Source organism: Fusarium falciforme, chromosome 1 (genome assembly GCF_026873545.1).
Source record: "Fusarium falciforme chromosome 1, complete sequence".
Lineage (NCBI taxonomy): Eukaryota > Fungi > Ascomycota > Sordariomycetes > Hypocreales > Nectriaceae > Fusarium > Fusarium falciforme.
In genome coordinates, this window is record NC_070544.1 from 2,999,626 (window position 1) to 3,012,994 (window position 13,369).

The 13,369-nt window shown below is 53.2% G+C and overlaps 5 protein-coding genes and 1 pseudogene across 6 annotated transcripts, besides 1 other annotated feature; 2 read left to right on the forward strand and 4 right to left on the reverse strand.

The window, feature by feature from the left end:
• Window positions 1-131: 131 nt before the first annotated feature.
• On the reverse strand, window positions 132-1,795 carry NCS54_00081000 (MBOAT-2 domain-containing protein; the record flags this gene model as incomplete). Its single annotated transcript, XM_053146449.1, has 2 exons — window positions 132-1,126; window positions 1,192-1,795. 2 exons carry the CDS (start codon window positions 1,793-1,795, stop codon window positions 132-134), a joined length of 1,599 nt encoding a protein of 532 aa, XP_053002424.1.
• Window positions 1,796-3,091: 1,296 nt separating this feature from the next.
• On the forward strand, window positions 3,092-4,625 carry NCS54_00081100 (annotated as a pseudogene). Its single transcript has 2 exons — window positions 3,092-3,203; window positions 3,256-4,625.
• Window positions 3,092-4,625: a sequence feature.
• Window positions 4,626-5,292: 667 nt separating this feature from the next.
• Window positions 5,293-6,498, reverse strand: NCS54_00081200 (Hypothetical protein; the record flags this gene model as incomplete). The annotated part of the gene is made up of 1 exon (XM_053146450.1): window positions 5,293-6,498. One exon carries the CDS (start codon window positions 6,496-6,498, stop codon window positions 5,293-5,295), a length of 1,206 nt encoding a protein of 401 aa, XP_053002425.1.
• Window positions 6,499-8,366: 1,868 nt separating this feature from the next.
• On the forward strand, window positions 8,367-9,448 carry NCS54_00081300 (Mitochondrial thiamine pyrophosphate carrier 1; the record flags this gene model as incomplete). The annotated part of the gene is made up of 3 exons (XM_053146451.1): window positions 8,367-8,399; window positions 8,452-8,504; window positions 8,563-9,448. 3 exons carry the CDS (start codon window positions 8,367-8,369, stop codon window positions 9,446-9,448), a joined length of 972 nt encoding a protein of 323 aa, XP_053002426.1.
• A 97-nt stretch (window positions 9,449-9,545) lies between these two features.
• On the reverse strand, window positions 9,546-10,958 carry NCS54_00081400 (IU-nuc-hydro domain-containing protein; the record flags this gene model as incomplete). Its single annotated transcript, XM_053146452.1, has 4 exons — window positions 9,546-9,891; window positions 9,942-10,589; window positions 10,670-10,755; window positions 10,908-10,958. 4 exons carry the CDS (start codon window positions 10,956-10,958, stop codon window positions 9,546-9,548), a joined length of 1,131 nt encoding a protein of 376 aa, XP_053002427.1.
• Window positions 10,959-11,433: 475 nt separating this feature from the next.
• Window positions 11,434-13,140, reverse strand: NCS54_00081500 (RED-N domain-containing protein; the record flags this gene model as incomplete). The annotated part of the gene is made up of 2 exons (XM_053146453.1): window positions 12,962-13,140; window positions 11,434-12,910 (listed from the first exon to the last, which is right to left on the reverse strand). The coding sequence occupies exons 1-2, from the start codon at window positions 13,105-13,107 to the stop codon at window positions 11,434-11,436; spliced, it is 1,623 nt and encodes a 540-aa protein (XP_053002428.1). The 5' UTR covers window positions 13,108-13,140.
• Window positions 13,141-13,369: the final 229 nt, after the last annotated feature.

The window sequence follows — 13,369 nt, forward strand, 5'->3', positions numbered from 1 at the left end:
CCATCTGGCGAGAAATCCTAGTCTATAGTACCCGAATACCCATCCGTTTCTACCCAGCCATCTATGAACCTCTTTGCACACGTCCAAACACCTCTGTGTAACCTGTTGACCTTCGAGAGACTCCTGATACATCACATCTGCAGACCGCTCTTCCACCAGCTCTTGTCTGAATGCCAGAAAGGAAAGAGTTCTCTGTTCCATCTCCACCAGTGGTCGTTTGGCTGACCAAACCCTAACCACCGCAGCGGAGAAATTGGCACAGGCTCCAGGAGCCAGAGTCCTGTAGATGCAATATCGTCCGTGAAGAATGAGGCCGTCAGGTATAACCAGGCCAAAGAGGACACCAAGTTGAATACCTGACGGAGCCGTCGTGGAGTGCCGGGCAGGTACCTATCGATGGCATGGTTCACAGCATGCTGCAGGACAATTCCGGGGGGCTGAAGGAGGAAGAAACATGGAGAGCGCCAGATTTTGGTATCTCGCATACAAGAGATGCTTCCGGCGGCGTGAAGTAGTCCAGACTGAAAGAACGAGATGTACATGGTGATGACCTGGGTGAGCAATGTTTTCTTGCTGAGATAACCTTGGTCAACCAGATACTTTGCGGGAGCAACAAACTGAAGACGAAAGGTCTGATGCCACCAAGAACCCCACCAGCCAGCTAAGCCTCTATCGAGGACCTGGGAGAATGAGCCGAAGATAGAGGTGTATTGCCAAAGCTCACCACGTGCTGGGAAGAGAGAACTGAAGACGAAGTACTGGTACAAGTCGTGAAGGTTGAATATGGCCTGAATAGGGGTAAAGATACCACCCATGCTGAAGAGTTCCCGGTACATGAGGAGAAGCCATGGGGGAAAGCGACTTAGGAAAGGGGGCAGCTCGAGGTCATGATCAGGGCCATAGATAAAATAGGGGTCCTTGACTATAAAGACGGCCAGGAAATCAAGCAAGGCGTACATGACGGCGACATTGCGGATTCGCGTCCATACAAACTCTGCTTGAGTGAGACTGCGCTGGTAACCGCTTCTTGAGATAATAGGCATGCCCTTGAGAGATACTGGGTCCCCATCACGGACATTGTGAGGAATATTGGGTCTGGGAACTGAGGCGATGGAACAGTTCCAACCTATCATGATGTCAGAAGAGTTCATGTGATAAGTGCATTGGCATCTGATATGGGTGAAGACTTACCGATCTTTCTAAAGTTGGTGGCAAGATCAAAGGTCCAGTTGAGCCTCTCACCAAACGAACCGTTCTCAGGGAAGGTCTGCCAAACGCAGCCCGAGTCCTCGAGCCTGCTGGGCTCTTCGCCATCTTTGGCCTCAGGGATAGACCCTGTCTTCCGTTGTCGTAATCCATCTTCCTTGGATGATCCGTTTGTTTCCTTAACATGATGCTTGGACGCCCCGTTCATCTTGGTCGAGTCTTTGACAAGTTTGACGGCCCTCGCATAGTTTGACTGCGGATCAGTCCAGACGAGGAGGTTCAGAGTTGAGAGGATGCCCCAGATTCCCATTAGCCCAGAAGCGTAAGCACAGGCAACGTTCATGCTTGACATGGTCCGGATCATGTTGGCGTCAAAGGCAACAACGAATCCGACGATGAGCCATCGAGAGCGGTATAGCCATGGCCGGTTTCTGTGAGGGATAGCAAGGTAAACTGGAGGTAGGATGAAAGGCCCGAGGAGACAGTATGGGAGGACTAGGGGACTTCGAGTTCCCTCGGCAACTGCGCGAGCAAAGGCCTCCCTATACTCTATTCGAGCGAGAGACGCAAGATCTGGTAACAGGGTCATGGCTTGGATATATGGGTTGGGGTTGGAGCTGAAGTTGACGACAAGGGTCAAGGTTAGGTTGCAGCCAACGTTGCCCTAAAGAAGCTGTCTTTCTAGAGTTGTACGATCTGCGCCTGAAGCTATTTCATGACGCGGATAGTCGAAGGCTGCGGATTTCTTGAAACTGTGCTCCGAACTCGGGCAAAAGGACGAACGCTGTGCGTAGTACAGCCACAATAAAAGGCTCGTTCGAGATAGGATAGAAGCGAACTCTGTGCTCGTCAAGAGCGTCTCAAAAGAAAAACAAGGGAACCGAATCAAGGAGCAGGCTATGAAAGGGTCATTGATCGGGGCCCGATTTAATGATGGTGATGGGTGTGGAGAAGGATTTTTGGGCCAGCGTGAAGATCTGGGACAAGAGGCTCAGGGTCACACGGTCGATGACAGAGCGAGTCACTAGGGCCTGCCTTCCGAGCCTAGCAGCAGGTCTAACAATTGTGCATGTTTTTCTGCCTTACGCTGTCTCACTAACGGATGAATTGCTTCTTTGTCCAACGTCAGCAGAAGCACCAGTAGGCTGAGGCCGCGTCTTGTATTGTCAGAACGTAGAGAAGCTTTTCAGTGGACGTTCAGTGGTCTCAGGGCCTTGGAGGGCTCCACAGCTCGGGGGCTGGGCGATAACCTATGCATGGACCGGGGTCGTGCTTGCCGCGTCTGTCTATTCAGGCCCGGGCCAATTTGTTAAGTCCTCAGGAAGGTGCCACGAGGATATTGTTGTAGGTGAATATTCCGACCAAGCTTGTGAAGTTCATCTTTCATAGCAAATAAATCATTCATTGCCCTGACCATCTCGTTCGTCCATCACCGCGAGCTATCAACAGAGAAGCTACAATGGGGCGCTTACGACCCAAGTCGATTGCCGCCCGCCCCATGATCTACAGTATCTCAACGCTCATTCGGCTGGTCGGACTCGGACTACCGCATGGGCCAGAAGCCTCACAGGGTTGATGCCTCGATGCAACCCCAAGCTTTATAACTAATCGTCAGCCGGAAGCGGTCAGGCGCTTGAGTCGCCTGAAGAACGGAGCCTTGTTGTCTCCCTCACTTCACAAGCTATCGTTCTAATCGAGACCTAGGTGCTGACGAACAAGGCTCCAATCTCGCCTCAATCCTTCGTGGCCTTTTTAGGCTGTAGCTCGAACCATTAGTCATAACCCTTCCAGTCTTCCTGTCCTTCGGAGAGAATGCACGGCGTAGGCACCTAGGCGCCCGAACAAAAGCACCCGACGCCCGACACCTTGTCTTATTGATATCAGCAGCCCCTCTGAGTTGGTCCAGAACCAGCGCATCATCTGGCCAAAAATGGCATCTACTGCGGTTGCACAGACTGCCGACTCCGTGCCCAAGCACCGGGCATGCGATGAATGCCGTAAGTCCGGGATAGTGGTCGCCCGCCAGCTCGGAGACTTATCAGTCATCAGGTTCCCGAAAACTCGCCTGCTCTAAGGAGCCCGATGGTTGCTCCCGTTGCAAGAAGGAGGGGATTCTATGTCACTACTCCCCCCAAAAGCCAATGGGACGTCCTCGAAAGAGACGACATGTGGAGAGTGAAGCCCCCCTGCCGCCTGCTCAAGATGTGTCCGGACCTGGGACTACAGGCTTGACATTTGCCCACGGCTTCCATGACCAAGCTCATGATTATCCATCCTTGCCCTCTGATGGTTTTGATCAGGGACTCGGATTCTTAGACGAGTCTGCCTCTTCAAATCTCGAGTTCTGGGACCTGCTGCCCAACAACTACCTCGATACACTTCCTACAGATCCTCAGTTACTCCGGCACGATGCACCGGCAACCCAAAAGACCTCTGGGGGTCCTCCATTGACTCTCAGTGGCGTAGACCTTCTTGGAACTATCAGCTTTGACGAACCTGATCTTTCGCAGGCCCTTGCATCTAAGGACATCAACACATCACTGCAGCAATACATGGCCGACCAACTCAGTCCCCGGCAGACACATGACCACTCGAATGCCTCTACACCACCCGGCTCGACACTTGAAAGCGACCACGGCACGTCGGTTGGCTCCCCTGATGACATAGCTGCGATACCACCGCCTCCTTCGCTGCGTTCTGTTCCCACTGTGCCCTGCGGGTGTCTATCATCGCTCTATCTTGCGCTAGACTCTCTCACTCGCCTTCCCGATGAGGTTATACCGGCTATGCGTGTTGCTCGTAACGCATCCAAGATCGCTCACGATGTTATTGAATGTTCTGTCTGCTCCAAACCGTTGATTGATGAGCCGACGAAGCCGCCCCCGATCCAGTGCTTTCAGAACCTTATGCTGATAGGCACGCTGGTGCCTTCTGCTTGCAACGCCTACGCTACCATTCTCGAGATGGTCGATGCCGAAACAGCTGCTGCCAAGAAACATGGGCGATCATTCTGGTTCTCCTTTAAGGATATTGGCGGTCTGTGGGGGCGTGTTGGCGACAATGCCGGCTCATGTTCTGTCATTGAGAATTACAACAACAAGAGCATGGAGCCTGATATGTGGAGGCTTACTATTCGCGGACTCCTCCGCCTCGATGTCTACGGGCTCGACGAAACGGGCTCGACCGTACCGAAGAACCAGCGATTCAGGCAGCCGGGCCTTAGGGATGTCGTCAAACAGCTCGAGGAACGGAGTCGCAAGCGCCATGAAATCTTGGATGCCCTCGTAGCTGCTGGTCACCCGCATGACGGAGTCTCTGGTGTCATCTACCCCTCGAAGCCATGCACACCGGAGCAGCGCACCTGCGTCAAGGTCCTGGAGACTGCGCGTATTGCGTTGGACAACCTTGTGATTGCCTGATGCTGCCATGAGCTTTACTAATATGAACTTTCACAATACATGAGCGCAAGATTGATGGTGGACGAGTATGAAGGTAGATGGCAGGTTTCGTCTTTCAAAAATTTAGGTGCTCATTCGTTTGGGACGGTATTATTGGAGTTCTCTTTGAGTTATCCTCGCACAAAGGGCTGTGGGATCGGAGTTTGAATCTACTTGAAAGCCTTTGCGCTGATGAAACAACTTCGGTCACTATATCATGATTTAATACGAAACCTGCTATCTGGAGCTCGTTGTGCTCTTTGACAAACATCTCCAAATGTAGCGAGCTCCAGTAGGATCACACTCAATAGATCGCCGTGTTAGAATGGGTGGTTGACCAACTTTGCCTACTATGTAGGCCAAATCATTCATGAACATCTGTATGATTCATATTTCAAATTTGTTTCATTCTTTCAAGAGGCACACACTAGCCCAATAGCCATGTCCAAGACCTTGCCATGCATGACCCAAAAACCTTTCAAAAACTTATATCGCCTTGACGGGAATTGTCCCCAATCGTATGCCCATGATAACGCCTTACATGCAGACTGAGATTTCTCAACCATGACTCCCCCACCTTGCCACTCATTCCATCCATCAAATAGCAAAAAAAGTCGCTGGCATTTGTCATATTCCCTTCATTAGATGCTCAATCGTGATCCTCCACCATGCCGAGAACGTCAAGCTCGGTATGGATAATGCGTTCAAACTCCTGACGATCGATACCCGAGGCACGGGCAAGCATGTATAGACTGCGAATGCTACGCGAGACATGCTGCTTGACGCCAAACTCGTTCTGCTCCTGCTTTCCGGCTGAGGCTTCAAGCTTGGCGACCGTTTCCGACCCGTTGGAGCTGGCGCTCGAGGCTGGGCGCGGGTGCAGGAGAGCAGCGTGGCGCTCAGAGTCATCCCCGCTTCGGGTTGGGCTTGAATCACTCTTGTCGAGCTCGGCCAATGTCCATGCCCCTTGTGTCTCGTTAAGTTCTGTGGCTTCGGCAGAGTCGTGCGTCATGACCCGTCCAAGCCCAAGGGGTGGAACAATCTGCGCCTGCTTTGCCGCCTCTTCCTCGTCAGGATCGTGATTGTCCATGGCGGGCTGGACAGTGTCGTACTGCGCAAAATATGCGTCCTCGGCTGAAGAAGTGCGGTGGTCCCCAACTTGAGAAGTTGGCATAGATGGGGGAGCGGGTGACTGCTTCTGGGCGGGTGTGCGAGCAGGTGTTGCATCATATCGCGCCCAGTAATCGTCGTCATCGTCCTCATCTTCAAGACCGCCATTCGGGACGTGTAAACTGTGGTTGGTCGCACTAGTTGTTTGCTTGGTCGCCTTCTTTGCTTGGGCCTCTTCAAATTGGCGCTCAGCCTCTGCAATATTGGAGACACCGCCAAACTGTGAGAACGGAGATGGCTTGTCCGTGGTAGTGACTTCGCCAACCCTCCACCCGTCGCCGCCCCCTTCTTGGTCGCCTACACAGTAAACGAGCTGAAAGGCCAGGCCAAGATTGGAGAGGGCGACCAAAGCCTGCAGAGTCTCTTGGTCCACACGGCGATAGCGGATCTCCGCATCGTAATCCCAGTCTACCTCGACCTCTCCGGATACAGGGTGAGGCTCAAGACTGCCGCCTTGGGCAATCTGGGTAAGCTCAGGCACCTTGGATGTGTCGTAGCAGAGAAGGCGCAGCCATGGCTCGGTACTTGAGGAGGACAGGATATTGACTCGTTGGCGAAGGATGGGAGATAGGAGAGGCAGAATGCCAATGGCTGGCTGCTTCGAGATCGCGGCTGGTGGAATGGCAGGAAGAAATGGTGCCAAGAGCTGCGCAGTGTCTGGAGGAGGGACTGGAGTGGTAGCCATTGTGAGAGTCTGTGGCGGATTCGAGAGAGAGCTTGGTAGTGCAAGCTGGGAGTCGTCGGTTGTTATGGTGGCAGCGATGCCTCGTCCGGTCGTCGCAATAACGAGATCGAGACCGTGATCGTTCTAACCAGGTGGCTAGGCTTCACGTGTAACTCTGTGTCGTCGCTTCGGTCGGACCGCGGCGATGTGGTGGATAGCTACCCAGGGAGCTACCTCGTCAACACGTGCAAAGAGGACGGACAAGGATTTGACGGAGTCGTTTCGAGTAAGACGAGTTGAAGGGGAAAGATGATGGAATAGGATGAGATATAAAGAAGAAGAGTGAGGGAGGGTGAGGTTAATAAAGAGAGAGGAAGAGAGCCGAGAACAGAAGGTAGAGGATCGGAGATGCGGCAAGTTGCATCAGCGGGCAGTTGCCATCAAGTGACGTGCCTCCCAGTTGTTCTAGTTCTAGGCTCCGGCCCCGGGTATCGTCCGTGTGTGTGCGGGCTGGGACTGAGTTACAGCGAGTACCGACGGGCCAGCCAATGGGAATGCCGGAGAAAGCAACCTCCCAGTTGAAATTCCGGGCTTCAGGGACTCGGAGCAATGGAAGCTAACGCATTGAGGGGTGCAGTGAGGCTGAGGAGGAGCACCGCAGTTCGTGGGGTACTGTAGGTACGTAGAGACGCGACGGTTGAAGCCCCACGTGGGTGCTGTCACCGGTTGAGCTATGCTGTTTTTACGTTGTAGCTTGTTGCTGTGTTTAAAAAGTGATCATTTCTCTCACCAATTGAAATGTGACTTTCTAGAGCTAACGTGATTGGCATTGAGTTGTCGTTACTTCAAGCAGATGGAAGAACACCTCCAGCCTCTACTGTGCCTCACTGTGCCTCGCCTGCTTCACTTGCCTCACTGAGAGATTCAACGCCAACATTGGTTGAGATTGGTTGGTTCCAGCGGCCCGAGTTCAGTGGAGCCTCGCGACGCTTTCAAATCGCCCAGCCTTGCAGGGTTAGCCCGTGTACAAAAGGTCCACTCAGTCAGGAGCCTGACATAAAAGCACCGTGTGACTTGGGCACAAGCCTCGACTCAGAATGAAGGCTTTATTCTGACTGCCCCCTCGGCACACGATAACACAGTATTTCTTGAGACCTGCATGCAGGGTTCGTTCTCGAGATCTCAACCTCGGTCCAACGCAGGGGCTTGCGAGCCATCGATGGATATTAAAGCCCCCCAACAGCCGCCATCGGACCTCAACATGAAAAAAATGGCTTGAAGATACATGTCCGCTTGACTTGTCCGGCTGGGAGGCCGCTGTGTTTCCGAGGGCGAGAGACATGCCTGCTTCCATCGAGATCAAGACAAGACAGCCGAGTGCACCGCCTACAGCCGCCTCCACCCGTCCACTCTGAAGTGACCATGTCGTCACTGAATCGTCGGAGTGAGCGGGCGGGTGACACTGAAATTTTCGGTGCAGGTGGCCACGGATTTCAATTCCCGTGACGATGACGGCCTCAACAACCCAAACATGCAAAAAACATCATGCTAGGCGCTGAACTTTGCATGACATTCATCAGAGCTGTCATGTCTTGATTCATCTAATAATTATCGATACCTACCTGCCACACATTAACCGTCTCGTGCATTCCTTCCTCATCGGCATAATTGCCCCCGACGTTCCCTTGTTCGGTCATCTTTCGACCCTTATCAGTAACTTTTCGGGTTTTCTGGGTCATCGTCCTCAACAACTTCGACAACTCTTCATTACCATCACCATCGCCTGTTGCTCAAATCGCTTGCGCATATTGCAGAGCGCTCTTGATATCCGTTCCGCCCATTGATCTATTTGCACAGAGCCACGGTCCGACAGGACCTAGGCCGCGTGTATGTCGCACAAAGAAGGTCACCTCAAGGATGAGGTAGATATGCTACTTTTACGCTTCCTCTGACAGAAGCTGACTTGGTGACCAGGGCTCCAGACTCCAGACTGTGTCTGCGGGTGCGATAGCAGGTCTGGTCTCTCGGTATGTTGTTGCCAGTTCCCGCTTGTTGAATACGTGAAGGCTGATTAATGCGATCCAGCTTTGTCGTCTCTCCCCTCGACGTCGTCAAGATCCGCCTCCAACTCCAACCTTTCTCCCTCTCCGATCCCCTCGCACCTTTACGCGAAGCTCCCGCATACCGAGGGGCGTTTGCGACCCTAAAACATATCCTTAAGCATGAAGGAATCACAGGCCTGTGGAAGGGCAATGTCCCTGCCGAATTGTTATATGTATGTTACGGCGCAGTTCAGTTCACAACCTACCGCTCGACGACCGTTTTCCTCCAAACAGCCTTCCCGACACGTCTACCTGATGCCGCCGAGAGCTTTATCGCTGGTGCCGCTTCCGGTGCTGCCGCAACCGGTATTACATATCCTCTCGACCTGTTGAGGACACGGTTTGCGGCTCAAGGACGTCATCGCATTTACCGGTCGCTGAGAAGCGCCATCTGGGATATTAAACGTGACGAGGGTTGGAGGGGGTTCTTTCGGGGCATTGGACCTGGCCTCGGCCAGATTGTGCCGTTCATGGGTCTCTTTTTCGTCTCATACGAGTCTCTCAGGATCTCGTTAGAAGGCTTGCATATGCCTTGGGGTAGCGGAGATGCTACTGCAGGCATGGTGGCTAGTATTATAGCCAAGACGGCCGTGTTCCCCCTCGACCTGGTGCGGAAACGTATCCAGGTCCAGGGTCCATCTCGAAGTCGATACGTGTATGAGAACATACCGGAATATTCAACGGCGCGGGGAGCGATTCGATCTATCCTGCGAACCGAGGGCTTCCGCGGTCTTTACAAGGGCCTGCCTATCAGTCTCATCAAGGCGGCGCCGGCGAGCGCTGTCACTCTTTGGACTTATGAGCAGACGATGCGATTCATGCTTAGTTGGGATTCAGGCGCCGAAGCGGTCATTCGCGAAGAATTATAGACAAAAAGTAATCTAATAGAGTCATCATGATAGCCATCAATCATACCCATGAATGCTTGCGCAATACGATCCCCCATTTCTTGTCTTATCCATCTCTTTAGTTGGCACTCTTAAGCTCGGCATTCTTTGCGTCGGCTCGCTCAATGCACTCCTCAATAACCTGCCAAAACTTGGCAGTGTCGACGCTGCGAGGAATCCTCACACCCTCCTCTCCTGGGGGGAGGAGCTTGGCCAATGTACGTCCCGTCTGCTTTCCTGCCTTGGCCTCATCGAAGGTGCCCTCTGTGATGACGGTCACCTCGAATCGCTCATTGTGCTCCGGCGGCTCACTGTGCTTGGCATCCCACTCGGAGAAGGGGATTTCGCTCTCAGTGCCAATGAGCACAGCGGCAACGGCTATGGGATCATGCAGAGGAGGTCCGGCGGTGATGCCAAAGGTGTCACTGTGATTGTCAACTTCAAGTCGTACGAGTATCATTAGAACTGAACTTACGCATATGTTTGCGCAAAGAAGTAGAGAAGCTCAACGAGCATGGTCCGCAGAGTTGTCTTTCCGGGACCTGTCTTTTCGGCTTCAGGCCCGTATAGGAGCATCTCTCTCACCTCGGGAGTTGCCAGGACCTGGTGGCTCAGGTCCAATGGCACAATCGTGGTCTTGGCCGCGATCTCCTTGGTATGGAACACTGTCGCGGCAGCCTCTGGGTCGACGAGAATGTTAAACTCGGCCCAGGGCGTGTAGTTGCCGATTCTGGGATGGCCGTCAACCTCACCAAGGGGCGCATCCGAGAATCCCCCGCCGATGGAACCGCCCATGAGACTCACGCCCTTGACATGGCTGACGAGCTCCGGGTACTTGCGGAAGAGGGCGCCGACGTTGGTTAGAGCGCCGGTGGCGACGATCCATGCGGTGCCGGGGGCTTCGGCGCGGATGGCCTCGGCCATGGCCTCAACGGCCGGGACGGAAGAGGGCGAGACAAGTGGCTTGGGGAGCAGATCGGTGCCATCGAGGCCAGAGTCGCCGTGAATATCCGTAGGGGCATGAATGGCAGGGCGCTCAAGGGCCTTGTCTAGACCGACGTAGAGTGGGATGTCATGCCTGCCGATGGCGGTGAGGAGTGAGGCGGCGTTGTAAGTGGTGTTTCTGCGCGATAAGAACAGGTTAGGACACGAGGAACTGTGAGTGAAGCCTTTGTTGCGCTGGCGTAAAGTCCAAGGACGTACTTGAGAGGTGCGTTGCCAAAGATGGTTGAGATGCCGAGCAGTCTGATGCTGGGGTGGTACGCAGCGAGAAGGATGGCAAAGGCGTCCTGCGAGGTTATTAGTGGTTGGTCACTCAGACAAGACGCCACCGAGAAGCGAGTGCCAGGGGAGCAGAAATGTAACTGAATCTTTGTCGCTTATCTCGATACCAGGCCGCAACCCAGCTCGATCTGAGATGTCCATGGCAGCTTATACGTACATCATGGCCCGGGTCGCAGTCTAGCCAGACGGGGATCTGAGCTTCGGACATGGTTCTAGGTGATAGAGAATGAGGTAGGCGAAGACGGGTAGGTAACCGGGATGAAAGTCACGGAAGCAAGTGTACTTAAAGAGAAAGAGAGGATATCTTCTTCACACGCAACCATATGTTTCTTAGATTAATTTGGAGTTGCGACGTTTCATCAGACCAGGGGCACTCTTCACCTTCCCTTCTCAATCTGACGGAGCTTATGGTGGGGTTTGCCCCTCACTTGTCCTATCGCTCGCTGGGTCTGCCAAACAAACAAAGACCTCCTGTGCAACAGTGCACGCCAACGTGGTCCACTGACTCGACTATGGCATCAAGGTTGGATTACAGTAACTGTCCTGGATGTTGCCAATGACGGATTGATACATGGCACTGGCAGTATGGACGGGTATTATGCGGGGAGTGCCTTATATGCGCCAATCTAGCTGGCCTGTCATTAGCCACGCATGCATAGGATGTTTCATGACACGCAACTCCATCATGACTTCTTCCGCTGCTCCATAACCCGCAATACATCGGCGGCACTGTTAGCGTCGCCCTTTCGCTTCTTTGGTCCTCGTTTTCGCTTTGATGATCCGCCTCGAGCTTTACCCTCACCGTCGTCATCCTCGCCCCAGTTCGAGAGCTTGACACGACTATCGTCAAAGTCCTCCTCATCAGCAAAGCGACTAGTACCAAAGCCCATGTCAAGATCTTCATCGTCGCGATCTGCCATCTGCAGGAGCTTCTTGCGACGTTCATCCATCGCCTTGGCCCGCGCATCTTCATCCTGGTCCTCCTCATCAGAATCCGCATCGCCCTTGTCCTTCTTGATAGGGTTGATAGCAGCTGCACGCTTGATGGCTGCCATGATGGCTGGATCTGACATTGACGGCGCCTTGCTCTGTTCTTCAGATACAAGGCCAGTCTTGGCGCCCTGAAAGTAGTTCCGCGGCGCAGCTGGTGCTTGAGGCTTCGGCGGTGGAGGCATAGAATTGTCGGCAACTTCGCCTTCTTCTTCGTCTTCCTCTCCCTTCTTTTTCTTCAACTTCTCATCGTCTGCATCAGAGTCTGAATCTGATCCATCCATGCCTGCCAGTGGATCGTAGTCGTCACCTACTCCCTCAAAGATATCAATGTCTTCCTCCTCTTCTGGTTCTACCTTTTTGCGGTATTCCTCTGGAACCTCCATTCCAAGCGGCTTTGCATCCTTGTCCGGCATCAAGAGACCAGCTCTACTGGCCTCGGCTTCCTTGCCCTCCCCGGGTTGAATCTTGCGGACCTTACGCTTCTCGTGTCCGTCCTCGTCCACGATGATCAAGACCTCTCTCCCTTTGCTGTCTCGCTCTATTCGTGACCCGGCCTTCTGCTTGGCTCCAATCTTTTTGAACCTGTCTCCCAGGGCATTTTCCTGCTGCGCCTTGGCTGCCTCTCTTGATGCCTTCAGCTCGGCCAGAATTTGATCTCGTGTTCGCTTCTTCCCAGGCGCAAGCGATACTGTCGATAATTGTCCCTTCTTCTTTTCGGCCTTCTCTTTGGCGACAGCTTGAACCTCCTGCCCTTCAAGTTGATCGAATTCATCGTCGACGTCCAGCTCAGGCTCGGCTTGTTGCTCCGATTCTTCCTTTTTCTCCCCGTAAATATCGTCTCCGCGCCGAATCTTCTCCAATAGTTTAAAGTCGAGGCCCTTCACCAGATGGGTGCTCCCTAGATCTCCACCCGCAATCTCGAATCGTCGCTTTTCGAAGGTTTCTTGGTCAATCTCCTCATCTTTTAGCTGCTTTTCAAGCTCCTTAAGTTTCTCGGCGCGATCATCTTCTGCATCTTCATCGCGTTCTTTCGCTCGATCGACGTATCCAGAGGCGAGTTTGACGCCCTTGGGATCATATGACTTGAATTTCTTCTGAGGTCGCGTCGCGTAGTTTCGCTCGGCGAGCTGTCGCGCAAAGTCGGCTTGGGCACCCCCTACAGAGCGTCTATCATAATCACGTCAGCAACTTGTAACGGACAAAATAGGAGCCACTCACGGCGTCATTGGGATGCTCGATCGTTGGCGCGAACCCAGCGCGCTCCCACCTGGGGTAGATGATAAAGCTGTAGAGGCGCCATCTTTGCCTGCAGGGCTCTTTTTTGAGTTTGCTTGAATAAGCTTCCGAAATTGTTCGTTATTCATGGCAGCGAAAGGAAAACGAGAGTTGCTAAAAACAAAAAGAGGCTGGGTTGACAGCAGCAAGATGATGAATGGAGATCGATATTCAGCCTTGCGATCTGTGGCTGATGTGTGTGGCGCAGCAGACTCAAGTCACGGGTTGTCGTGTTCAAAGGCGCGTCCACGTGCTCCACTTTACGCGGTCAACATCACTCACGCATCTGCTCTCCATGTAACTGGCAACTTCACCGACATCCATTACGAACACACGCTCATCAAGAAACGG